Source organism: Trachurus japonicus, chromosome 4 (assembly GCF_045865225.1).
Source record: "Trachurus japonicus isolate A0001 chromosome 4, Traja_1.0".
Classification (NCBI taxonomy): domain Eukaryota; kingdom Metazoa; phylum Chordata; class Actinopteri; order Carangiformes; family Carangidae; genus Trachurus; species Trachurus japonicus.
Window position 1 is genome coordinate 19,311,446 of NC_140910.1, and position 25,995 is coordinate 19,337,440.

At 41.4% G+C, this 25,995-nt stretch overlaps 1 protein-coding gene across 6 annotated transcripts; it reads left to right on the forward strand.

Annotated features, from left to right (window-relative positions):
• Positions 1-774: 774 nt before the first annotated feature.
• rubcn (rubicon autophagy regulator) lies at positions 775-24,819 on the forward strand. 6 transcript variants are annotated; one of them, XM_085774552.1, is made up of 22 exons: positions 775-978; positions 3,020-3,173; positions 3,694-3,777; positions 5,264-5,423; positions 5,676-5,782; positions 5,884-6,112; positions 7,383-7,808; positions 8,225-8,272; positions 9,574-9,669; positions 10,886-11,001; positions 11,212-11,407; positions 12,002-12,109; positions 12,933-13,007; positions 15,418-15,478; positions 15,677-15,809; positions 15,943-16,088; positions 16,802-16,866; positions 17,156-17,394; positions 18,170-18,231; positions 18,330-18,483; positions 19,163-19,256; positions 22,068-24,819. In XM_085774552.1, the coding sequence occupies exons 1-22, from the start codon at positions 941-943 to the stop codon at positions 22,202-22,204; spliced, it is 2,928 nt and encodes a 975-aa protein (XP_085630678.1). In that variant the 5' UTR covers positions 775-940; the 3' UTR covers positions 22,205-24,819. The 6 variants fall into 6 exon arrangements, with proteins under 6 accessions (XP_085630678.1, XP_085630681.1, XP_085630679.1 ...); XM_085774555.1 differs by lacking the exon at positions 12,933-13,007; XM_085774553.1 differs by lacking the exon at positions 8,225-8,272 and having other exon boundaries at positions 776-978; positions 5,884-6,130.
• The last annotated feature ends 1,176 nt before the right edge of the window (positions 24,820-25,995 follow it).

Here is a 25,995-nt window from a genome sequence, read left to right on the forward strand (position 1 = left end):
GGGGCCACATGATCAGAAAGGTACCGGGGTTAATCAAGTCATTTAAACATTCTGAGGTCTGCATGCACGCTATGAGCTTTATATGTAATGTGAAGTCAATATTCAGCTTCTTTTATCTCACATTTGAGACATTTGGTGAAAACAGAATGGCAGAATGACAACATTTGTGCTCAAAAAGCAATCTTACAAAATTTCATTTTAGACTTGTTTTCTACACTTATATAGGATTACTGTATTCATATCCTATTTCAAGCACCAAAACAGTTCATTCTCATGACTGAAGGTGTGTTTTCACAAGAGATTTGAAATTTTTCACAAAAAGCAGACCTCAAATTTCCAGCATTTGGCCTAAATTATTTCTTTATACAGTGTTCTAGGACAAATTGAAATTGGCCTCAGTGTGCTTACAGCAGAGGTTCTAATATTTAGACATAAAACACTTGAGTATTGATCTGCAAGTAGAAAGATACATTTAAGAAAATATGTAAAAGCCGAGAAAATGGCCTCAAACCTCAGAGGGCATAATAAACACGTCTGTATTCAGTTTTAACCAGTGATTTGGTGTTTGCGCTTAGAGTGCAGGGCCACAAACAAAAATCTTGTTTAGTATAGGGCCACCAAAATCCTAGGGCCGGGCCTGAGAGCAGAGGACAACTTACCGTACACCCCCCGCCCACTTGCTGATGAGTTTCACTCGGCCTGCACTAGTGTTTTGATCCACTGCTCGGCTAAGAAGCAGCAGCAGGGCAGGCAGACATGATGGCGATGGACTGGTGGATATCCGGCTGACGCTGCCAGCCAGCCAGCCAGCCAGGAGCAATCCTGCTGCTGCTGCTAGTGCGAAAAACGACTTCGTTGTTCAAAGTACGACAGGAGGGGAAAACAAATCTCGCCGAAGCTGGCAGCGTTGTACGGGACTCGGTTCCTCTCGGAGGACATTATGGAGGTGACGGCGGAGGGAGAGGCGGAGGAGCGCAGGTGAGTGAGATGACACCCGGGGCTGTGGGCTTTTAGAGCCGGGTGGCCGCCGAGCTAACGCTGACACTGACAGTGGAGACATAAACAAACAAAACTAGAATCTACATCCCGAGAAAAACACTTTAGTAAGCCCACCAGGACTGAAAATAACCGATAATACAAGATGAGTTAACACGAAACATGTCGGTTTGTAAGTTAGCTGGTAACTTAGCAATGCTAGGCTAACATACTCTGACATGTCAAGGTTTGACAGCTTTGAGGTAAAAACATTGGCTATGCGGCTTCCACACATGCCTCATCCAAAGGGTCAAGCTTTTGTTCAACTAGCCTTTTGTGAAAGTTTTTACAGCGTCAAAGCAGCATTGTTGTTATTTTTTAACCGTTAAGGCATTATTAATAACGAGCTAATGGGTAACTGTTAGCTTAGCCACCGCTTAGCTCGGTGGTGCTAACAGCTAAGTGGCTAGCTGTCAAATGAAGTTGACGTTTCTAGCTGTTAATCTGTCACAGGACGATTTTTTACACATTCATTACAGGAGTTATCGGTCTACGACTGAGGTTTATATAATGGAATAATACAACCTCGATGCTTGTTTGGTTTCAGGCAGAAATTAATGGCAAATTTACTTTTTTGTGTGATTGGGAGTGGTGTCTTGAGTAAATGCTGCACATTATCAATAAGCGTGCTGGTAACCAGAGTCTAATGCTGTGTCTTTTCACCCTGAAGAGTCAACATGTAGTGTACGCATTGTTTTCATTTCAATAGTTTGAGTATTTAATGTAAAAATCCCTAATTTGATAGGCAAAAATGAGTACACAAGTCAGAGAGATTGGGGACCACTGATTTTCCTTTGTAATTTGTTTTTTGAAATGACTATCATGCTTTTTTTTTTATATCATTCATGTTAAATCTCAAAAAACAAAAAAGTAGTATATTGTGCTATCTACTTAACTAAAAGAGTACAGTTATTATCTTTAAGGTCAGACTGTGTAAACAAATCAGTTTTGACCCTTGACACACACACACACACACACACACAGACACACACACACCTGTAAACACAAACACTAAGACAAGAGTTGCAGTGCTGTAAGGTTAATCTTTAACCTTAGCAACATCTTTGAGCCTTGTGGAATTTTACCCCTTCACGTGCGACACACACACACACACACACACACACACACACACACACACACAGACCTCTGTTGAGTAGATGCACGCTCTAATATGCGGAGAATGCCCCCTAACATTCACCTCCCTCTCTCGATGTTACATGATTAGTTACCTCGGCAGCTGAACTCGTGATGCTGCTGCTCTTCATAAGAAAAGACTTGTTTTCATTAGTGCAGCACTGTTCATAGGTTTTATGTTTTTCAGCTGCTCATCTTCTGTACATTTCCACTATCTTTGCTTGAGATACAAACTTTTGTATTCCAGGAAAAGAAAATTGAGAAATGTCTTTTACTGTTGTGCTTGTGTTGTGTCCGACTTTGGACCTTCAAATTACAACCTAATGACATATTTTATAGCTGACTTTTACATCTGTGTTTTGCATTCAAGGAAACATCAAATGATAAACAAAAGTGTGAGATGGCCATTTAAATCATGCCCTCTCGTTTTATTGGTCGCCTCTCTAGTTTCCTGCTTTACTGCTAACCTTTGGCAAAAAAAAAGAGGAAATCCTAGAACTGGGACAGCTTTGTGGTTTGTTGGAGAGAGTGATCTGATATCTCTCAGTTTTGTATCTGACACTGAGCAGCAGCTTTCCATAGCTGTATACTAAACAGTCTTGCACATTTGCAAATGCTAAAAAAAGGATATGCTAATACCATTAAACCAAGCGGTAATGTTCATGAGTCACTGAGTTAAGTCAGGTAACGTAACTGCTGAAGATGCAGATTGAGATTTCGGGAAGTGTTTTTCTTCTTGTGAGTAATGATTTTTAGGCCACAGTGCTGCTAACACCAGCACTTCTTTACGCCGTTCCTCATTCCTAAACTTCCTGCCTCACTCCTTCCTGCTGTCATGTCCTCCTTTCAGGAGGGAGCAGTGGAAGCTGCTGTCCAGTCTGAAGACCACAGTGGAGGGTCTTGTGTCCACCAACAACCCCAACGTGTGGTCACGTTACGGCGGCCTGCAGCGGCTCCACAAGGACATGAACAACATCCTCAGCCACGGACTGAAGAATGAGCAGGTCAGCACATCGGACTGATACCACTCTCCCTTTTGTAGACATTTATTTTGTTTACAGACTGCACAAAAAACAGCTCAACTTGGGCAGATTAAGATTAGCGTTTGTTGAACCTGAATCCATACATTTATTGTTCTGCATACACCACACTGTCAGACAACAACACTGACTATCAGACAACAGCAACATTGGTTGGCTCAGTGTTTGGCAATAGCCCATGTAACTGAAATGCAGGGCAATACAAGACAAATATCACTGACATCCCAGTATAAATATAGATTAATCCTTTAGTTAAAAAATAGAATTTACATTACCAGTGAACAGAGGTATTTTGGCACATGCTTTACCTGTGTAGTGTTGACATCATGAGGCAGGTGTTACCTTTCATCATCTTTAGACTGACTCAAATTCAGGGAAAAATACTGAAATACATGATACTCCCTCTGCATGGTGACTCATTGTATTCATTGACGCTCCTCTTCTCTGTATCTGGACCATGCTAACCCCTGGTTTTGTGTTGCAGGTGTACTACAAGCAGAGAGACTACTGGCCATTTGTATGGTGTGTTCGCTACATCAGCCCTCACCTTGCCTCACACGTTGAACAGGTACGGTCACTAGTAGTCACTTCCAGGATGGCATTTAAATATGTATAATTTGCAACAAGCGGGAAGTTTGAATACATGCTCGCCATAAAAGGTACAAAGTTGGTCTTGGCATCTTCTTAAAATAGAAATTTGAATTGTTGCATTAAACAGCGTCAATTTTCCCTGACCTTCAGATCCCAAACTTTGATGGACAGTTTTCATCACATCTCTCTAGAAATGTGTACACTGGTACAATGGCACAAGTATCATATTCTTATCAACTTGAGAAATATTAATCTCTCAGGAGTTGAATTAGTAGTGAGGCTTGTTAGTTAGAAAGTAAAATTAGCAGTGTCGCATCACTAATGTTGTTGTTGAAGGGGAAAATGAGTCACTGACAAACTTGTAACCACAACTGTGATGGGTTTTTCACAGTGGCTTTATTTATCTCCTAAGTATGAGTCATCTTGTTGCTTTGGTTTGTCTCAGGGTTTAAAACAGCACTGGAAAATGTAAGAACTTTTTAGGTTCCACATTTACTGAAGACAAGTGGCTTGTATGTTTCAGTTCTGTAATTTCACAGACAACTGATAAAGTGTGTTGCCAGTGCATTTGTACCCAATCTTATTTCTTAAATCTGTACCAAATCTGTAAGAGGGAGCAAAGTGGTGATTTATCATATGGTTTGGTTGTGGTCTTTGTTGACCCCATCAACCACAACAACTCATCATTTAGCTAATAAATGGTCCTTGGCTTTACTCATTCGACAATGAAAGTAGATATATATTGAATTTGAGAACCTGTCTGTCTGCAGGACAAAAAAAACCCAAACAGTTCCTCCTTGTGTCACACTGTAGCGTTGACCTCGACAGAGTCACTACACTTCCTGGATTCCCGGTATTAAGTTTTTGTTTTGGAGAACAGTCATCCTTCAACTCCAGTCCCTTCTGTTAAAAACCGCAGACAATATTATGCAACAGCAAACAGACCTGGAGTAGTCAGGATCTAATCTTCTTTTACACTAATTACTGTCCAGCAGGGCTTGCAGCTCATTCAGCTGTGATGCAATCACCATGTGACGATTTGTTGTTGATGTCTCGCCTGCCCTCGAATAGTTCTGTGCTGATCATGTTTCCTTCACTCACTGCATACTCTGTTCACACTGTCAAGATGATTGTGTGCATCGTACCATGTTTAAAGCCTGTTTTACTACTACTGGGCTGCACACAAACAGCAGCATGTTTGGCGTGAATAGAAGATTTAGTTAGTTTGGTAGTAGAGTGCAGCCAAAGAAACGTCCACCCAGGGAAGAAGATCCCATGACACTGGCTGCCACGTGGTTTAATTAACAGGGTGGACAATAAAAACAAAACGAAGTGAAGAAGTATTAAAATATAGTCTTTGTACTGAAATGAAAAGCATGCTTTTATCATTTCCTCACAGATCTGTTTCACATTTCTCTCTCACCCGCTCTCTGTCCCTCTCCGCCTTTCTTGTCCGTCCTCAGTTCAGTCACCTGGAGCCGGTACTGAGCAGCGGGATGCAGAGTGCTGGAGAGAGCTACAAGGCCGAGCGCTGGCTGCTCCACAGCTTACAGGTTCACAAGCTGTCGGCTCAGCTCCGACCTCTGCTCAGGCATCTGGGACATACACGTAAATACTACAATGGTGAGTTGTCTAGTTTAATATGTAAGAATTTGTTGTGGACTTCTCAACTGTATTCGGTAAGACACAGCTAAAATCGGTTTCTCTTCTGCTATTCCCTGTCCATCTTTTCCGGTGCAAACTTCTGTCTTCCACTTTCTCTTTCTTCACGTCTTAACTTTTGCTTTACTGTTAATTGATCCCCCTATCTAATCTCATTATCCCTCTTTGTCTCCTTCTCTGCCTCTCTCTTCTTTTATCTCTCTTATCTTTCAGATGATGCCTTTCTGCTGAGTGAGCCCCATGTGACCGCCATGTTTCAGTGTCTGGAAGCTGTGGAGCAGAACAACCCCAAACTGCTCGCCCAAGTAGACACCGTTGGGGTAGGTCTGATGCAATTATGTCATGATGTGTCATGAGCACTACTGATGATGATTTAAAAATACGTTTTTTATGCCCCCCCCCCCCCTCTCTCTCTCTCCAGCTATCCCCTCTGAAGGGCCCACCATGTCTGGGTCTGTTAAAGAGCCAGAGCCTGTGTGTGTTGCCAGGGGCCGGTGGGGCCTGGAAGAGCCGCGACTCGGCCCCCCGAGGAGAATCTCTAAACCGTAGACTCACCACCTCCAACTGCTCTCTGCGAGAAGCAGTCGCTACCAGCCACAAATCCGGGAACACTATGGGAGATGGATCCCAAATCAGCAACAACAGCACAAGTGAGCAAATGCCGAAGGGTGATAGTGGAGTTTTTTTTTATGAGTTTTGTAGGGTTGGTGGGGCTTCATGGCTTTTTTGTGTATAGGCTGAATACTTACAGATTTTTACTATTCATATGGTCACTTCATAGCCGCAAGTAAAGGTAGGCAGAAAGTCTGGTAATTACTGTTTAAAAGGTTCACATAAAACACACATTTAAATGTCATGGATTTTTATATAATCTGGGGTTTTTCAATGTTTGTGTTTATGTGATATCAATGACATGCTCACGTGGAGCACGCTTCGGCTCATGGGAGATCAAATCTTGAACTTTGTCGTTACAATATTTGACCATGTGGATTTGTGGTCAGTTTTAAGGAATGGGATTTAGTGAGAGAATCCCACTAGATCATTTTCAGTCAACAGTCCCACTGAAGAGGATCAGGCTTGAGAAATGACAGATTTCTAGGTTGTTCAACAAGGAAGCAAACGGAGGGAAAATGGTCACTATCCTGTTATCAGTAGATAGACAGATACAGGGGATGGTGTCAGGGCATTGGCGCTTTTTTCACTAGCACGGCGCGGGACGGCTCTACCCGTTTTTTTCCCTTTTCCACTAGCCCTTAGCACCTGGTACCTAGTAGTTTTTTGGTAACGCCTCAGCCCGGTTTCCAAGCGAGCCAAGGCGATACTAAAACATGACGTCAGCCGACTGCCTTCCACTGACTGGCCAGAGCGTCGTCACTGGAAGAGTTGCAATGCGACCACTGATCTTTACTGAGATTGTTGTTATTCCGTCACCTGAGTTAAATGAACCACGCTGTGGTCCATAATCGAGGTGCAGACGAGTGAGTTTGGAGCTGAAGAGAGGATTAAAAAAAGAGAGTGAGACAACGCAGCCGTAGCTGCTGTGATATGATGACCCCGCCCACACTGAGGAGGAACTATGAAGAACTCAGTTGTAATGGAAAAGCACCTAAACCGAGTAGAGCCGAGCCGAGCCGAGCCGTGACTGTGTAGTGGAAAAGCACCATATGAATGGACTACAGTTTGTCTGTGAATAGTCTGACTGACCTCACAATACAGAGGCCTGATTGTTTCTGAACAAGGCCAGATATTGAAGAATTCGTTGATAAAGCCAATGTCCTGAACTGGCTCACTAAAATGAATGAAACCAGCTTGGACTGGTTCTGAGCACTGAGCACATTTTGACAATAGGATTTCCTTTTGGAAAAGTTGCAAAAGCATACTTCTTAACCCCTCTTTTCTCATCTATACGTTATGTTGTAGACACTACCTCTTCAGCCAGCAGCCCGGGACCGGCCTGGGTGTGTGTGTCCAGACCAGGGGAGAGCGAGTGGGGAGTGACCACCCCTCCTGGCCCTGTCTCCATCCCCTCTATCTCCCTAACAGAGTCTCCCACGCCCAACTCTCCTCAGCAAGAGACCGGAGACTCGGGTGATGGCGACTATGATGATGGTCCAGAATACCTGGCTATCGGTAACCTGGGACAACGCAATCGCCGTGAGTCCCAGAGCTCCACCCACAGTAGTGAGCAGGCCGAGCACCCAGACCAGTCTCTGGAAAGGAGTTCCCAGGCCCTGCCCCCACCCAGACGCTCATCTTTTTCCGAGGGCCAGAGGGGGCCGAGTCGTGGTTCCCGAGGACACACCCGCTCCTTTTCTGACACAGGGATCAATCAGAAACTCAGGAATGGTGAGTAAACATGGAGGTAACTCATTTGACAACAGGGGCTGCCCTCCATCTGTGTATGTTAAGGTCGAATTGAAATCAAAGTGTGGTTTCCAAGCCACTGTTTTTATCATTAAATATTTTCAATAAACTTTAAGACTCAAAGGGATAATAGTTTAAGAAAGTAGGTGATATTAACATCTATTCAGCTGTTCTATTCTGCACAATGCCTGAAGTGTTATACCTGAGTAGTGTGTGTTTATTTGTAGCTGTGCAAGATGTGATAACGCCACATTCTCGCTCTCTTGGGTGCACACTTCCTGTCTGACGCTTATTAACATCTCTACTCTTTGCTCGCTGTTTCCTCTTCTTGGCTTGAGGTAACTTTCTCTCTGTCTGCTCTATTTCTTTCGTGTCTTTTTCTACTGTTTTGTGCGAAGGAGGGGGCCACCGAAAAATCACCATAATAATAGAAGATCCAGTTGCAGGTTGGCAGTGCAGTTTCACTGTGCTCCATCTCTTTCTTGACCCCTCCCACCCCTTTCTTTATTTTTTCTCTGCATGGTGACAAACGCCTTCCATCCCTCTCATTTTCAAGGTTCATAATATGTGCTTTTGGTTGTTGAATTTTTTTTGTGTTGGTTCTTGATGTGATGAAGCCATAAATGATCACAGTCACTGTTGTATTGTTCATGCACACATTTTTCACGACATATCAGAACGACATATTCATTTTCACTCTTTCAAGAATTGAAAGTGTTCCTTTCACTAAAGTTTTGCCATTGTCTGTAATGTAACAATTCATTTTTACATGTAAAAGATGGTAAATAACAGCAGGAGCTTGAAAAAGCTACTTTAAAAATGTAATAACTATACAGTGTAAGTTAAAGGGATACTTTTTAATTATTTTTTTTTACGATAATTCACCAATTTTCTACTCACTGTCATGCCAAGGAAGGGTTTGGAGAACTTTCGGAGTTATCAAAACGCTTTTGTAGTTCCAGGGGGGGTCCGGCTGGCAACAGATTTTCATATAATGGCGGCGGATTGTGCTCACTCGTCCAAAACACACGCTATGAAACATCCAAATACCTCCATACTGTTCGTCCGTACTGACCCAAGTGTCCTGAAGCCACGACATGAAAAAGTTGTTTGGAAAAAAATAATTAGATCTCTGTTTTTAGCCTTGTTATAGTAGAAGCTCCCAGTGGCTCTGTTGATGTTTGTGCGCATGCGTGAGATTTGCTGCGAGATGTTTGTTCGTCGTTGTAAACCATTGGATGTATGATGTAAACACGGAAGTTAGTGTGTGTTTTGGACTATTCAAAAGTGAGCACTATCCACCGCCATTATATGAAAATCCATTGCCAGCCGGACCCTCCAAAAGCGTTTTTGATTCCTTGGCATGACGGTGAGCAGAATTGGTGAATTATTGATTTTGGGTGAAGTATCCCTTTAATATAAGTTAATCTTTCTTTGGTAAAGGAGAGTACTGAATCTGTGCATTCCTAATTAAATTATACACACTGACCCATATTGACAAAGGTCAACACTCAGCATCCATATGTGTTTCTGCATGCAATCAAATGAACCAACCCCATTGATTTCATTGATTGTTTGACACAAATGCTGTGATACAATCAAAGCAGTGTTTAACCAGTTGCTGTCCCTGCTCTGAGTATAAATGACGATGCATGCTCCTGTTGGTTTTTAAGAATTCGTTATTGATTTTATTGACTCTTGCTTGTATGTAATGAGAGGCCGTTAACATGGACTCTTTGTCCCTCAGAGTCGGCAGGCGACGACTGTTGCATGAAGGACTACAGCCCCTTCTCAAATCAGCGTAGTGATTCCAGCACCTCCAGTTCCCTCTACATGGAGTCACGTGAGTCCTCTGATATTCTTTTTTGCTGTACTTAAAGGGATAGTTCAACATTTTGGCAAATTGGCCCATTGCCATAATCGCTATAGTCATAGCAGTAGGTTCATTACCTTTAATTGTAGGTGTAAGCTATTTTCAGTACGGCGGAGCGCAGCAGCAGGCTGCTCAGAGCTACGCTATGAAGGCTAAGGGAATTTCTTGGTTTCCCTCATTAAACTCATCAAATTCAACATCCCAAAACTCCACAGCGCTTTTGTAGACAAGTTGTGGCCTGCACAACCACCACGCTATGAGATAATGACGGAACGATACGAAACGGAGCCGTTTTCGAGGTAAATACAGGGTAAATACGGAGACTGCTTGCTGAAAAACTGTCCCTGAACGCAACGCGCATCAGCGGTTTTGTATGAATTTACCTCGAAAACGGCTCCGTTTCATATCGTTCCGTCATTATCTCATAGCGTGGTGGTTGTGCAGCTCACAACTTGTCTACAAAAGCGCTGTGGAGTTTTGGGATTTTGTATTTGATGAGTTTAATGAGGGAAACCAAGAAATTCCGTTAGCCTCCATAGCGTAGCTCTGAGCAGCCAGCTGCTGCGCTCCGCCGTACTGAAAATAGCTTACACCTACAATTAAAGGTAACGAACTTACTGCTATGACTATAGCGATTATGGCAATGGGCCAATTTGCCAAAATGTTGAACTATCCCTTTAATAATGTTCTGCAGTTAGCATTTAACGTTTCAGCACTTTTTAATGCATTTCAAACTCATCCATGTTTCATCATCAACATAAAATAATTAATTATAATCATAAACATAACTGATAAAATAACAGATGAAATGTCTTTTGTAGTAATCTACTGACTGTTTTAAATTTAAATGAGAACTTAAATGCATGAAGAAGTGGGACAGGATAGCTGACATGACTGGTTTGAAAAAATACATTTCAGTTCCTTCATGTGAAAGTAGGAAATGTGTCAACTGGTCCATGAACATGACGCCATGGACCCTGAGCAGGAAGGTCAGAGAAAGGTCGTTAGGCGTGTTCATGTGTGTGAAATCTTTAAGGCCACAGTATTTATAGTAAAGTTTATCTCAGCAGACATGGCGCATTGTTTAAATGTTTTTAAATTTGATCGAATGGTAATAATCCCACCATTGTATCGCTGGAGTGCTTAATGTAATGATGCTCTGTTGTGTTTGTTTTGGGTTCTTCAGATGGGTCCCAGCACAGCAGCGTGTCAGACGGGATGTTCAGGAAGCCATCAGAGGGCCAGAGCCTCATCAGCTACTTGTCAGAGCAGGACTTTGGCAGCTGTGCTGACCTCGAAAAGGTCAGGGCTCAGTCTGTTTAAACCCATGATTATTGGTGCTGGTGCTAATTGATCAGTCACTTTATCAATTATCAATTTAGTCTGACTCCATTTGTATACCCTTTTAATGCGAGCTTTACAAATGATGGTGTGATTAGAAGAACTCAATAGTAAAAGTACATTGAAGTGAGGTGTCTCCGTTTGCTAATTTCTAATTTTATTTTTGTATAGGAGAATGCTCATTTTAGCATTTCAGAGTCCCTTATTGCAGCCATAGAGCTGATGAAGTACAACCTGCGGCGTCAGGAGGAGGAGGCCGAAGAGGAGGGAGACAGCGATTGTGAGATTCAGCAGCTCAAACAGAAGATCCGCCTGCGCAGGCAACAGATCCGTCGCAGCCGCCTGCCGCCCTGCACGACCCAGCACAGTAAGTCGACAGCATCAGAAGCAGAGGCGGTTAGATTGAGATAAGAAAAAAAACATGTGTATTAGTGCACAATGTTTCCCTCATATGAATCTTGGTCGACAGATATTTTATATTACTGTTATTTTATTCTCTTTTGAAGGTGACAGAGCTTCATTAGATTTCTTTCACAATGACATATCTGTTGTAACACACTAACTTTCACAAATATACAAAGAGATCCTGACATATGCATTAATCTACAGAGAAACACAAGATAATCTAATGAATGGACACTTGAGGCTAGAGTCCCTGATACTAATGGACATGAATGTGCTACAGTATATCACATGTTCTAAAATATTATGGTTTCTTGATAAAACATATTAGAAATGATTAGGGTTCATGTTCGTATATAATCTATAATAAACATCATTGATGGTTTTGCAAAAAGGAAATACAATTTGCACAAGTTGACAGTTTGCTTTTAGTTATTTTGAGACTCTCACTCAGGTTAGACGTCAACTTATGTCAGTTGTCATTTACTTGTGTTGATTTCTGTCTGTTCATTTTGTCTCATTCTCTATTTTGTATCTTTCTCTTTTGTCTCTTCTGCAGTTTTTCACTCCACTGACAGTGGAGGCTCCAGGAGGAGCTCTCAGGACTCCTACCAGGGCCTGTCTGACTCCGGCTCAGCTGAGGAGGTGGAGGAGTGTGAACTGAGAGGTATAGAGAGGGAATGAGGGAGGGAGCATAAGGGAAGCCTATACAGTAGGCGGAAAGAACACATAAATGAATTTGAGCTTGGAACATTTATGGAAAAATAGCATTCACTATACAAATGAAAACTGCATAAGAATCCATTATCCATCTGTGTGAATGTGTTCCAGTCATAATTCATAACCTCATTACCACACTGTCTATTACTCACCAAGCATGTCATGTTTTACCACAGCCCATAAACATGGACCTGTACAATGTCTGCAGTCTTTTCGACAGTAAATTGATTTTCTTGAGCCGTTTATGTTTCTATTTATACAGAGGTTACAGTCATGGAGTTGACATATCTAGGATTATTAGGGTCACTATATTCAAAAGGTGTGGCTGGTGTTGGAAAGCTTCCTCTGTTTTCCAGGCAGTTGATTTAAAAAAACAAAACAAAATCCCTCTGAGTTTAGGAAGCAGATGCCTGTTGTTGTTTTGTATGACCAATAGTAACCACAAGAAACTAATCAATAACATTTGGTGGTATCTGAACATGTAATGCTTTGATTCTATTAACATGGGTTGTGGAATTTTGTGTGCACGTACCTTGTGTTTCACTGTGTATAACTGCACGTCCCAGTACTGCAGCGTGCATATCGACAAGTGTGTTGTATCTTGGAGCTGTTATAACTTAACCCGCATGATTTCTACATGTACGGTATCGGTGCAGTATACTGTACAGTGTATTTTTTCCTGTGACACCGAGGCACAGCTCTGTGGAGTGTTGAAATGTCTGTGTGTGTGAGGTGATGGTTGTGTCTGAGTGTTAGTTTCTGTCTCTCAGATGGCTGTGAGGGTCAGTCCCTGCTGGCGGTGTCTCAGAACGGCCTCTCCCTGTCACTCGCCTCCCTCTTCTCAGGTATCTGCAGGCTGGACGAGTGGGCGAAGCTCCACAGATACATACAGACTGTTTACTGAAGCCGTGCTCCTCTGACAGGAAGCTGGTGGCTTCTCTCCAAACTGAGAATCTCCTTTTTTAATAGGAATTTTAAAGAATTGGGCAGAAACGATTAGTAGGATGGAAAAAAAACCCACAAGGGATTTGCAAATTGAGCTGATCTGGACTAGATAATCACAATGATTCATAACTGCATCCAATTCCTTTGGATAATCAAACCTCTCACAGTTGGAAATAAAAACAATCCCGCCTCCAGATACGTAAAATCCAAATTATTACAGCTTACAATTATTGCAGCTAATGATCTGTCAATAATGAGTTATTTTCCTTAAAATTAAATGATGAACTAATATGTTTAGCATTTGAAACAGTCACAGTAGTTGTGACTCAAGTCACTTAAGTGGCTGTGTTACTCATACGGTTCTCCAGTATCCTCCAAAAAATCTTGGCAGTAGTGGTGGGGAATCCTGTAAGTTTTCAGTTTGGAGTGGAGCCAGCTGCCTCCTCGCATCTGCTGAATTGTGCACTTGGCTGTTTGTGTTGGTGCTTGTTGCTTCAGGGTTTTGGTGGTGCAGGAGGACAAATGTGCCTGTGCAAGTCAGGGATTGTGGAGGTTCATGGGAGGAGATGAATGAAATAACAAGTGGCATTTTGTGACTGTAACTACAGGGTTTATAAACTAATTTATCCATCCATCTATCCATCCACCCACCCCATTATTCATTATCTTCAAAGCTGTCCCAGTGAGAATGAGGTGTGAGTGCTGTCACATAAATCTTTCCACCGTGTTCCTTTCAAAGTTAAATGTCAAACCAGAAGCTGTTGTCTCTCTTTTTTGAAAAAAACAAACAAACAAAAAAACTGTGGCTTTTATTCTGATAGATCGTGAAGTACAGACTGTGTTGTCTGAACCCAATTATGAACCGGACTGCATCATTTTAGATCTGGAAAAATGCATTTCACAATTTAATGTCTTTTTAGCTGTCTGCCTGGTATCCCCAAATGATTTTTACAGACTGAATCCTCTAACCAATATAACCTAAATCTAGTAACCTAATCACAATGAAAACAGTGTGTTAAAACTGAAAGAACAAATACACAGAAAAATAGGCTGTCACTATTTTTTGTGTATGCAATGATAAGAAATAGAATTGTAGGTAATAATTTCTCACAAAAACAGATCACATAATTTACCTGTTGCCTATTAAATGAATATTTTTTGGGAACACTTTTAATCATCCTTAAAATAATGTCATGTTATTGATATGAAGATATTTGATTTAAGAAATTTGTAATTGATTTAGTTGGGTTTTGAGTTTTGATGATGTCATAGTTTATACAGTATACCAGTGGTGGTTTTGATTGATGCACCACATACTGTAGGTAAAGGAAGGTAAATGGATCAATGATATCTTCTCACCTAATGCCAAATAATATTTCACAGTGACACTAATCCCCCCCCACTCTCAAATTGTGCTGCAATTGCACCTCACCTCTCTGGACACAGAATTACTGACAGTCAGTCTTTTTGTACCACTGATGAAACTCTGTGCAGTGGTATCACTTTGTAGTTCACACTATTCCCAAACCATCTGTACAAATGAGGTCAGAAAATGATTATGTGGTCAGATGACTTGCACTCACTGTTTAGGCCAATCACCTGATTTTCTTTGTTTAATCAATCCAGAAGGAAATACTGTATGCCTGTAGATGACCAACAAAAAAAAAGCCATTTGTTAATTCCTGTTGATGCCAAGCTTGCTTATCCCACTCTCTGCTGCTGCGCTGCTGAGACAGCTCTTCATCTAACCAGTATTTTATGTGAGCAAACAGAAGCTGCTGTAGTTCTAACAATCCACATAGGCGGTCGGTCTCCTGTTCTGCCAAAGCTCTCCTGCTTCATGTCTTTGCTTACTTCACATATTGTTTGTGGAGGGCTATCTACTGTACTCCACCACTGAATGTCTTTGGCTTCTCTGCAAGCTACGAGCTAGAATAGATTTAGAATATGCCTGAACTTAATCAGATGTGATTTCACTATGTCAAGGACTTTCATCCCAGTAGGGACAGGAAACTAGACTTCCTGGATTTGTCTTACATTTGTATCCCTGATCACATCTCAACACCGCTTAGCTGTATGCAAATGATGACACTTTACCTGTGCTGAAAATTAAACACCACCCACCAGCTGGTACAATTGTATCTCTTCTTCACTTTGAACATCGCAAAATTTGGATTTATTTGCACAGCTAATGACGATCACCTAGTCTGTGTGGGTGGTGGGGTGGGTAAAAGTGTTTCCTCTCTTTGTGTCTGTCTCTGCTCCTCTGTGTTCAAGTCTCTGTTATTTTACTGTTGTTGTGTCCTATAGATGCAGACATAAAGCGCAGTGTGAGCTCCAGCACCAGGTCTTTTCTCAGCTCAGATTCCATGTAAGTAACACACATGACATTTTTCATAGCACATATCATTATCACTAGATCTACTCAGACAAAAAAAACAATGGATAAAAAACAAAGAAAGACTTCAGCAGGGACTTTCATGAAAAATTCTTTTGAGGCTGTATTAACCACATGGGGGATTTTATGTCTGCACTTGTAAAATCTATTCTCTCCTCTGTGTGCTTTCAGCTCTCCATCCTTCCTTCAGTCCAACTCTGCTGAGTCAGTAGCCATGGGTTTGCTCAGGCAGTTTGAGGGCATGCAGCTTCCTGCAGCCTCGGAGCTTGACTGGCTGGTCCCAGAACACGACGCTCCACAGAAGGTACAAAATGTTGTTGTTGTACATCCTGTATGGTGCTTGGAGGAATATCAAAATCCACTCATGTCACTCAAAAGTGAACACAAGGGCAAAACTAAGCTCTGGCCTCACATGACTCCTCTTTGCTGTATCTAAGTTGCTGCCCATTCCCGACTCGCTGCCAATTTCACCTGACGACGGCGAACACGCAGACATCTACAAGTTAAGAATTCGTGTCCGAGGCAACCTCGAGTGGGCACCGCCTCGGCCGCAGATCATCTTCAACATTCACCCTGCCCCAAAGTGAGTCCGCATCGTGTTTTTCCGTCACTCACTATTGTTCACTTGGTTCTGTTTTAATCAGCCATTCACTTGTTCTTTATTTGTTGTCTAAATGAAGTCTAGTATGAAGTATTTGCTAATAAACTACAGAGTACAGCAAAATTTGACAGGTCAGGAATTTACATGAATTTTCTGGTTTGGCATTGATAATAGGGATGAGCATTTCAAGCAAAAGTACTATTCGATAATCGCGGGGTAATCGATTATTAATCGACTAGAGTTTCACACAGAACTTTCTGGTGGAGTCTTTCCATGTTTCTCCTTCTGCGACAGTAAAAAGGGAACATTTACATTTTTTCAGACAAGACGATTGTCTCATAAACTATTCAATTTTTTTTTAACTGAACGACTATTCGACTATTCGAATCAATCCCTAATTGATAATGAGGCTGTCACTTTTGCAGTTAATGAGAGAGTATCAACTGAGTGGAGACACGGTGACTGTAATCTGATTTGTCATGAGCTCTGAAGTGTCTTATGTTTTCCAAGGAAGCTGCTTCCAGCAGTCTTCACGTTGTTTGTTGTAAAACAGTTTCATCTAATTGACCTTTAAATCTGTTGACCATTTCTAAATTTGTTGGGTACATTCATTCTTATTACCCTGAAAAAAGGTCAGACCACTTTCCTCACTCTGTGAGAAATGATTGTTACCACAATTTTTTTCTGTTTTTCAGGAGGAAGATAGTTGTGGCGAAACAGAACTACCGGTGTGCTGGATGTGGCACTCGCATCGACCCAGGTGTGACCAACAGTCCCAGAAAAACCATATTAAGATACTTATTTGAATATGTTTAGATTCAAATGGTATTAGTGAACATACATTTCTGTTTACATTTACAGTTTCTGTTCGTGTTTTTGTTATAATTTCACAACAGAAAGTGCAACTGTAAGACTCCACTCTGACCATCTGGTCTGAAATGTGTCATCGCAGTGCTGTTATGTATAAAAAGACAGTGTGGAGAATTTTTTACTTACTCAAACTCTTACCTCTGCCCTGCTTTTGTTTCTGCTGCCTTTCCCAACCTCAGACTATATTAAGCGACTGCGTTACTGTGAATACCTCGGCCGTTACTTCTGCCAGTGCTGCCATGAGAACTCCCAGGCCGTGGTTCCGGGACGAGTGCTGAGGAAGTGGGACTTCAGCAAATACTATGTCAGCAACTTTGCTCGGGACCTGCTGAGCAAGATCGCTGGAGACCCGCTGTTCAACCCCAATGACATCAACAGTGGCCTGTACAAGAAGAACAAAGCTCTGGAGGCTGTCAGGGTGAGTACATGGAAAGCACTGACCAAGTGGTTCAAAATATTAACTGTGTAATTTTTCTTTTCTCTATTAACTGTAGTGGGAATCCCAGCACCAATAACAAGTTTCAATTCTGTTTCGAGAAGTCTCCTAATTGTAAAATAGCAAACTTGTGACAGATTTTGCTGCTTAAAATACCCACATTATCTTGGTGTTTAATCAGAATGAATGGAGCCATTCATGTCATTAGTGAACTGCCCTCGGTGGTTAAGATGAGGCTAAAAAAAGCTCAGAGTTGCTACACGGTGCTTAGCAGTAGCACAAATGTCCAAACATTTAAACGATACAGTATGTTCGGCATTACTTTTAGTGTTTGAAGTGTTTTACAAATGTAAGCAGACGGAAAACCTTTGAAAGAAGTGCTATGAGATGTACTTTCTTTTCACTGTCACACTGGCTGTGTGATCTACTTCCATGTAGTCTAATTCTGTAAAAGAGTTCAAATTTAATTAGGTGAGCGCTAGTGTGCACAGTTCATTTAGATTCAGAACACCTGATTGAGTGATATGGTAGCCACTAGATCTGTGCTAAAAAAGCAAGAATATGCATTTAAACCCTATTATTGATACATGTACAAATGCATATGGTTGTTTTCAGTCGATACAGCTCTTACCTGCTTGTAAATGAAAAGAGGGGAAGTTTAATATTTCCTCTGTCAACTATAAAATACCGTAAGTGAAGCTGTTTGTAATTGTCTTTTGAATTAACCAAGGGGTTTTCTTTCCTTTTTATCGTTTAGGTTTTGAGGGTGAAGCTGTTTCACATGAAAAATCTCTTCAAGACCTGTCGTTTTGCTAAAGAGTAAGAGATGTGTTTGATTCTCAAGTTTCACAACACATTTGACATCATACTAAATTAAGCTCCATCACCATTGTGTCTGTTTGTCTTGTGTTCCTCAGGGTGCTGGACCAGTTTGACTCCCTGCCAGGTCACCTGACCGAGGACCTTCACCTCTTCTCCCTCAATGACCTCACGGCCGTGCGCAACGGGGAACTGGCTCCCCGAATGAAAGAGCTGCTTAAACTTGGTACCGTGCACGTAACAAGCTGCGTGGTAAGATAACCATCTCCTTCTCTGCGCTTTTATGCACAGGGTATCCGCGGGGTCTTGAAAAGTATTAAAAGGTGATAAATCAATTTTGGGAAAATTAAGACCCTTAAAAAGTATTAAAAAGTCTTTTTGGGACTTTATAAAGTCTTACATTTTCAAGGTATTTTTTCTGAATTAGCTGTCCAAGAGTTTGAGTCCTAAAAAAAGTGTGTGAATTTATTTATTTTATTAAAAACCAAAGATGAACCGATACATAAAAAAGAAAAGAAGATTGTTGTTTTTATTTTTTGAGAGTGGAGCAATGTTTTTTTGTTTTGTTTTTTGATGAACTTTGCATTTGATTTATTATCCTAGCCTATTTTGAATTATGTTGTATCATAGTGGTCTAGAGTCATTATCACAAACTAAAACTGTTAAGTTAAAAGTGCCACTGATGTAAATGGTTACAGCTTGAAGTGGCGGTGAGGCATTGAAAAATATTGAGAAGGTCTTGAAAAAGTCTTAAAAAGGTTTTAAAATTAACTTCAAGATTCCTGTATATACCCTGATGCAACATGAAGAGATCTGTGACAGTGATTAAAAACACTTTTCAGAGAAGTGTCACACCAGTCAAGTCGGTAATTAACCATGTATTTCTAAAACTTGTTCTTGTTTTTGTCACCTTTGCTTTGATCTTCCCCAGCTGTGCCAGGCGAAAGGCTTCGTGTGCGAGTTCTGTGGCAACGACAAAGACATCATCTTCCCCTTCCAGCTGAACAAATGCCAGCGCTGCGAAGGTGAGCCCTCTCTGCTGGTGGCAGGCCTGGGTGGCCCCAGAGCCCCCTCCCCCCGCCCCCTCATTCCACTTTCCTGGAGAGACTGGAAACCTCGTAGGCTGGCAAGGGCCCTCTCCCGAGACAGGAGAGAGGGGGAGGGAGGGGAGGAGAATTTAGATAAATCGGTGGATCAAAGCAGTAAGCAAGAGGAGAGGAAAGAGATGTTAGAAGAGCCAAAGGATACAGGAGAGGAGAGACAGGAAAGAAGAGGAATATTCCAGGCTTTGGCTCGGGGAAAGCTGGCTAAAGTTTTCTCCAAGAGTAGAGACGATGAAGGGGAGCACGAGGGAGAAGAGGAGGCAGACACAGAGTCAGAGAGGGAGGAGGAGGAGAGGGAGCAGGGAGAAGATGATAGCGGGGAGGTGTGTGGTGAAGAGAGCGCAAAGAAAAAGGATACACATACAAAAAGGGAAAGAGCTAACCTGCTGAAAGTTCTTCAGATAGACAGACTGAAGAAGAGCTTTTCAAAAGAGGACAGAAGTGACACAGACAGTGAAACGTGCAGCAGTAGGGAGAGTTTAGATGAAGTGGGACAAGGGAAGAAAGGACGGTGGAGGATGTCAGGGTTTCTGAATCTACCAAAGGGTTTCTCAAAAAGAGAGGTGGAAAGTGAAGAGAGAACAGATGAGGAAGTGGAAGAATCAGAAATTCAGAGTTTGGAGAAGCCAACGGGAAACAATGAGAAGGGAAAAGCCTTGTGTGAGGTTGAGGAGAGTAGCGATAGCCAAGAGAAAGGCAAAATGGAGGCAGCGGAGGTGGTAAAATCCAAATCTGGTGCAGAAAAAGGGGACAAATCTTCAGCTATCAAACTGTTTAAACCCCCCCGTCAGCTGGCTGGGATTTTCACCAGAGGGAAAAGCAAGGGAGAGGAGGATAAGAGCGGGGAAAGTGATGGAAAAAGAGAGGTAGAAACTGAGGAGGAAGGCCAAACAGAGTCAGTCACCGTGACTCGGACTAACTGGAGAAGTCGTAAAACTCGCACAGCCAGGAGAGTAACCAGAGGCAAGAAGGGACAAAGGGAAGGGACAGACAAGGAGAGCAATACGGAGGGGGGAGAGAGTGCAGAGATGAATGACACAGACGAGCGCACTGACAAAGGTGGAGGAGCAGAATAATCCTGTCTCCTGGATTGTTATAGTTCAAAGTAGCTAAAGTTAAAATTGGCTGAATGTGTCCAGACACTTGATGACTGACTATTGGTAATGGGGTGGATCACAGCTTCCTTTTTGTTTTCTTTTGGTCACTGTTCCCTCTTGTTTACATGTTTCAAGTACTGTCTTTGACTACTGACTTTGTTGCTGCGAGTTACATGAGGAGATTGATACCAATTTTATATTGGCTGGCTCGCTTAATTTAGATTAGCATAGCATAGTGACTAAAATCAAGGGGTCGTAGCATCGTGTTTAGCAAATGTATAATAGTGATATCGATTTCTCATCCAGTTGTTTTAATTGTGTACATCTACATCCTGTATTTCTCACTCTCTCTTTGACCTTTCACCTCCTTTGGCTCCTGGTGGCTTGAGTCTCACACTTTTCTACTGCTGCTCAGTTCCTGGCGCTGTGGTTGTGTCTGTGTGTGTGTTTCTTGGCTTCTGGAGGGGGGAGATGTTGGCAGCTATCTGGTGATGGGTGTCTCTTGGCTTTAGGTTTCTGGAGGTGTCGATCTGTTACCACTGGTGTAGTTTTCCCGTCTTTGGCTCTGATCTCTGCACTGTATTTGTTTGTTTTGGCTTCTGCCTTTTGCCAAGAGATGCAATGCAGCTCGGTCAAGGCAGTTTCGTTTGCTATGGGATGGCAGATGATGCCAAAGTGGTGTTTTTTCACTTGCTTACGTTTACATCTCCGCTTACATTGGTCAAAGATTTCAGTTTGGATTTTTGTAGTAGTCTGTTACGCACATTGCCTTTGAGAGTCTACTTTTGATAAGTCCTTTATTAGTCCTGCTATGGGAACATTTGCACATTTAGTTGAGCTGAATTCTCTGTTTTCTCTATGCACAAAGTGGAAGCGGTGTTTTATTTAGATGTGGAGCCTCCCTCCACCTCAGGGGAAACATTATGTCTGTTGTTGCGCTGCCTCATCTGTGATTACTTTTTTAAGCCACTTCATTTTTATTTAAATTTTTGTTGTTGAAGGAAGATTTGTCATTGTACGAGGTCACAACACGTGCCAGAATGAATGAATGAATGTTTAACTTCTGCCTTTTAGTTGTTTTTTTAAAATCTGCCTGCTATTATTTAAGTTCCATCTTTATGTGAGCATGAAATAAACAATATTTTTGAATTTGAGTGGCTTCTCATTTCATCGATTTTTTTTTTTCATCACATCTTTATTTTTGTCGAAAAAGAAAACAAATGAGACAAAACAAGAATTTGTAAAAGCAGATGAGTTGAGAGACTGACCGTTTGTTCAGCATTCCTGGAAGAAAAGACTGTGTCTGAACAGGTTTAGGGTGTGTGTGTGTGTTTCCCAGAATATCGGCTTTCTCTCATACCTGCCTCCTCCTGCCTTCTGCCTCTCTCTGTAACGCCTGTGCCTTTTATACTCCCTTCCTCACACTTCCTGCCCGAGATCTGACGGTGATTGGCTGTCGTGTTGGGCCAACATCTCAGTGTCAGCAAACTGGTTTAACAAGTCTAGATGTGAACACTGCAGCATTGTTTGGTTTCGTTGGGAGGTGCCTTCCCTTATCTACCTCTGGTAAGGTGACACACGCTTTGAACTGCTCCGTCACTGAACTTCCTTTTTGTCTTGTTTCTCCTATTTGCAGAGTGTCATGCGTGTTACCATCGCAACTGCTTCCGGACAGGTAAAGACTGCCCTCGATGTCAGAGGCTGGCAGAGCGGAGGGAGAGGATGGCACGCAAAAACATGGAGGAGCAAGAAGACGAGGGAGGCGGGACCTAGTGCTGGTAACAGAGGAGAGACAAGATAAAGAAGAAGAGAGAAGAGCACAATGCGACCATGATTGTAGTGACTGACCACCTCTCTTTCCGTTCCAGTCCTCTCAGGCCTGGGTGACAAAGCTCGCTGCAAACAGCTGTTTTGATCTCAATAGACTTCCAGATGTGCAGTTTGTTTCTGATTGTTTACCATAAGTTGTACCAGTGTCATATGAGGAATATTCTTCTTCAAGTTCTTTTCACACATGCTGTGAATGAATCCTGTTCGAAACAAGTGAACAAGTGTAAATTTTAAGGTGAAAATCAACTGATCTCCCTCCACGGCTCAGTGGTTTTCTTGAGAGAGCTTTAAAAACTTTTCTTCTACGACTTGGCATTGGCCCATGCAAAGAATGTCGTTCCTAAAATGTTGATTTCACTGAATTTTCTTGTACATAAATAGAAATAATTAAAGGTCCTGTATGTAGGATTTGAAAATATTTATTTAGGCGACACCCAGTGATAATACCAGGAGAAAAAAATGTCAGTACAGCATACAATTCAGTATTTTGGCTTATGAGGGAGGTGAGAACACACTTTTTTCTCCCCATTGTGTGCTACACTTAAATACAAAAAGAAAAGAAAACATCTAATACAAAGTTTTCTTTTTGTTCAGTGTTGGAAATGACAAAATGTGTGACGCCTGCCCTGTTGTAGCTCCATGTGTGAAAAGGGCCTGAGATTTACTGAACTTCATGGCACTTTGTTCCTCTGTGGTAAAATTTATATATTTGACATTCAAGTGTATCAGGAAAAAAAACAAGTGTTTGCTCAGAATATTGCACCCAGGATTGATATTTCTCCTTCCTAAAACTGCAGCTTCTGGCAACTGCTTTGACTCAGATTTTACTGGCTACTGGCTTAGCTGACCTTTGTTTTTGCGACCTAAAATGACTTGGTCTGTTTTAGAAAGAAAAGAAAAAAGAATCAAATAGCAAGTAAAAGTTTAGATCTATTTTATGATTTGACTGATTTTCAGTGCAGATACTGTATTGAGGTTATCCTGCCCTTTATATAGATTTTTCTTTTGTTTTATTTTAAAACTGAAGATATTTAATGATTCCTTTCTCATCTCTGATCCTTACTGTCTTGTTTTAAGCTGTTTTAGCCACACTTATGTGCCTCTGGGACTAATGAACTTATAGGCTGGCAGTGCTGGTGGAGTTGCATTGGACTTTATTGGACTGTACTTCAGGAAGAGGTTTCAGAGTCAGTGTTGCAGGTATTTTTAATGAAACTACAAATGCTCCATTTTTGTGCTGCTTTGTGTGTGTGTGTGTGGCTGCTAGAAAATGCTGTGTCAATATGAATGAGTGTGTATGCGTGCGTGTGTGAGTGACTGTGTGCGTCTACCTGCTGTATACATGCAGCCATGCACAAACAGTTTGCACCAGCCTAATCAGCACTTGCCTGTTTTCTAACATTGTTGGTTTTGGAATAATGGAGAGAGTATAGTTAATTGCACTGATGCTGTCTGTTTGTGTTGGAGGGGTGAGTCCGGTCGGTCACTATTTTAGGGGGATTTTTCTTTTCAGATGCTCGTTGTACGAACATGAACCTTCACCGTGAAATTGTCCTTTTTGTTTCTTTAATGAAGCTCCTGTCACTTGGGTTGCACTACATTGTGAAGGGTTTTGGTCCAAACCTAAGAGGTCCTCGGTTAAATTGTGGCACTTGTAACATGTAGCAAAAGCATTAATCATCTCCAGAAGTCTTTTATATTTAAATGGCTTTTTGCGCTAGCATTGTGGTTAATTCTTAATGCTTTGTTTCCTCTCTTGCCATTTAAATTATTCAATTCTTCCTAGTACCACTTTGATACTTCAGTTGGGAGCCACTGATCTAGTAACAATCTTGTTGACACTTCTTAAAACATGGACTCTAACTCGCAAAGTAAAAAAAAAAAAAAGAAATCTTGTGACTGACTTTGCTTGTAGGGCTTCATCTTGTGTACAAGTGGCGTTTCTAGAGTTGTTTTGCGGAAAAGTGAATTCATATTCATATCATAGTTTATATGATGGGAAGAAAGATGTGGGAAAACAAGTTTGCACTCTACTGGTTGAACCAAAACATTTCAGAAATTAGATTTTTTATTTTTTATTTTCCCCTGGATTTTTGTCCCAAATGCAATTTTATGTATAAACCTTTTAACAGATTAGGCTCCAGGGTACATACCGTTCTCAACAGGCTTTGCTTTATGTGTACAAGCCCTGATGAGGTGAACACACTCATGAGATGCCACTTAAAGCAATAAATGTGATATTCATGCTCTTTTAGCCTTCACAGATGAGCATTGAAGAACTGCACCCATGTATCTTTTCATTCAAAGCTTCATGGCTCCTGAACCAAGTGACCAAACGACTCCACTGAAAAAAAACAAAAAACCCTTCCTCGGCTCAGCAGATTGTTTTTCCTTGGACTGCCTTTAACATGGAGGAATGTGGAGGTTTAAAGTGCACTACAGATTTAAATGTCTATCATTAAAATTGTTAATTATTGTTATTATGATTATTATTTGTGTTAATTTGCCTTTGTTCTGTACTTATGTTGACAATAAAAGACTGGCTAGACTGTTTATAAGGGTCTTTGTTTTTGTGTGTTGATTGTTTTCATCAGGCAGTTTGTTTTAATGTTGACATAAAGAATTAATTCATTATCAAAAAACTTGCCGATAAACTGACTAAAAATCGACTGATTACTTAGGCTCTAAACTAAAGATGAGTGAAAAAGACTTTTTACCCTACAGATAAAACCTTGATTGAAAACCCCCTCACTTATAATAACTTCATAATCACTTTCAATGTGTGCTACTACATGGAAGCAATGAGGCAGCACTGACATTTGTTGTCAAAACACACTGACCTTGTAGGAAAAAGAACATTTGGCTCCTCTTTGTGTTTTGTACATAAAACTTGATCAATGACACACAGGGTGAGATGAACTTTGATCTACAGTGAAGTTAAGGTTTCAGTGACAGTAAAGAAACAACCTGTTAAAACTTATAAGGATTTATCGTTTCATTATGTGGCCTGCTTCATATTTTTGGGGGCTTTTTGTGCCTTTATTATTATTATTATTGTATTAGTACAGTTGAGAGAGACAGGAAATGGGGAGGCAGAGAGAGGGGGAATGACATGCAGGAAAGGACCCCAGCCTGCTCTATTTCAACACAATATATCGTATAGCTTATGAAATTACAATGAGTGATGCATGTGTAAACAGACATCATCTCAATGTGGACACTGTTGGTGTGTTCTCTCTGAAATCCAATGAACTATTTACTGTAACAGCCCACACACAGTTCACTTTATACTGTGTATACAAAAACCCCAATGGCGCCATCTTGTGGATACAATCTGACACAGGCCCCCCAAGACAAGACAAATCTCCTACTGATGTTTTCTCATAAGAATGGATTTGGGATTTGGTGTAAACAGAGGACAAGAAACAGTGACCTGCAGTGCATACAGTTTGGAAAACAGCGAATGTGTTTTATAAACCATGTAAGCCATATTCTTAGACACGTAAATGTAACATTTTATAAGATTTATTGCAATATTAAATGAAATTTTCCCCTAAAGTAGGTGATGGATGTGGACACAAACTGATGTCAGATGTGTCTGGCTGGTGAGTCAGCTGCCAAATGAGGAAGGAGTATTGCTGTTTTACAGAGACTTTTTGTCACGACATAATCTCCAAGTCACTCCTGAAGAATTTTCAGTTGTCACTAATTCCATCAGGCACTTTAATGCTTTT

Excerpts from the sequence above, each read along its gene's own strand:
- rubcn (XM_085774552.1), top strand. The coding sequence starts at position 941 with ATGGAGGTGACGGCGGAGGGAGAGGCGGAGGAGCGCAG. Across the intron at positions 7,809-8,224 it reads CAATCAGAAACTCAGGAATG|GAGGGGGCCACCGAAAAATC; the intron begins GTGAGTAAACAT and ends TTTTGTGCGAAG. Across the intron at positions 16,089-16,801 it reads AACATTCACCCTGCCCCAAA|GAGGAAGATAGTTGTGGCGA; the intron begins GTGAGTCCGCAT and ends TCTGTTTTTCAG.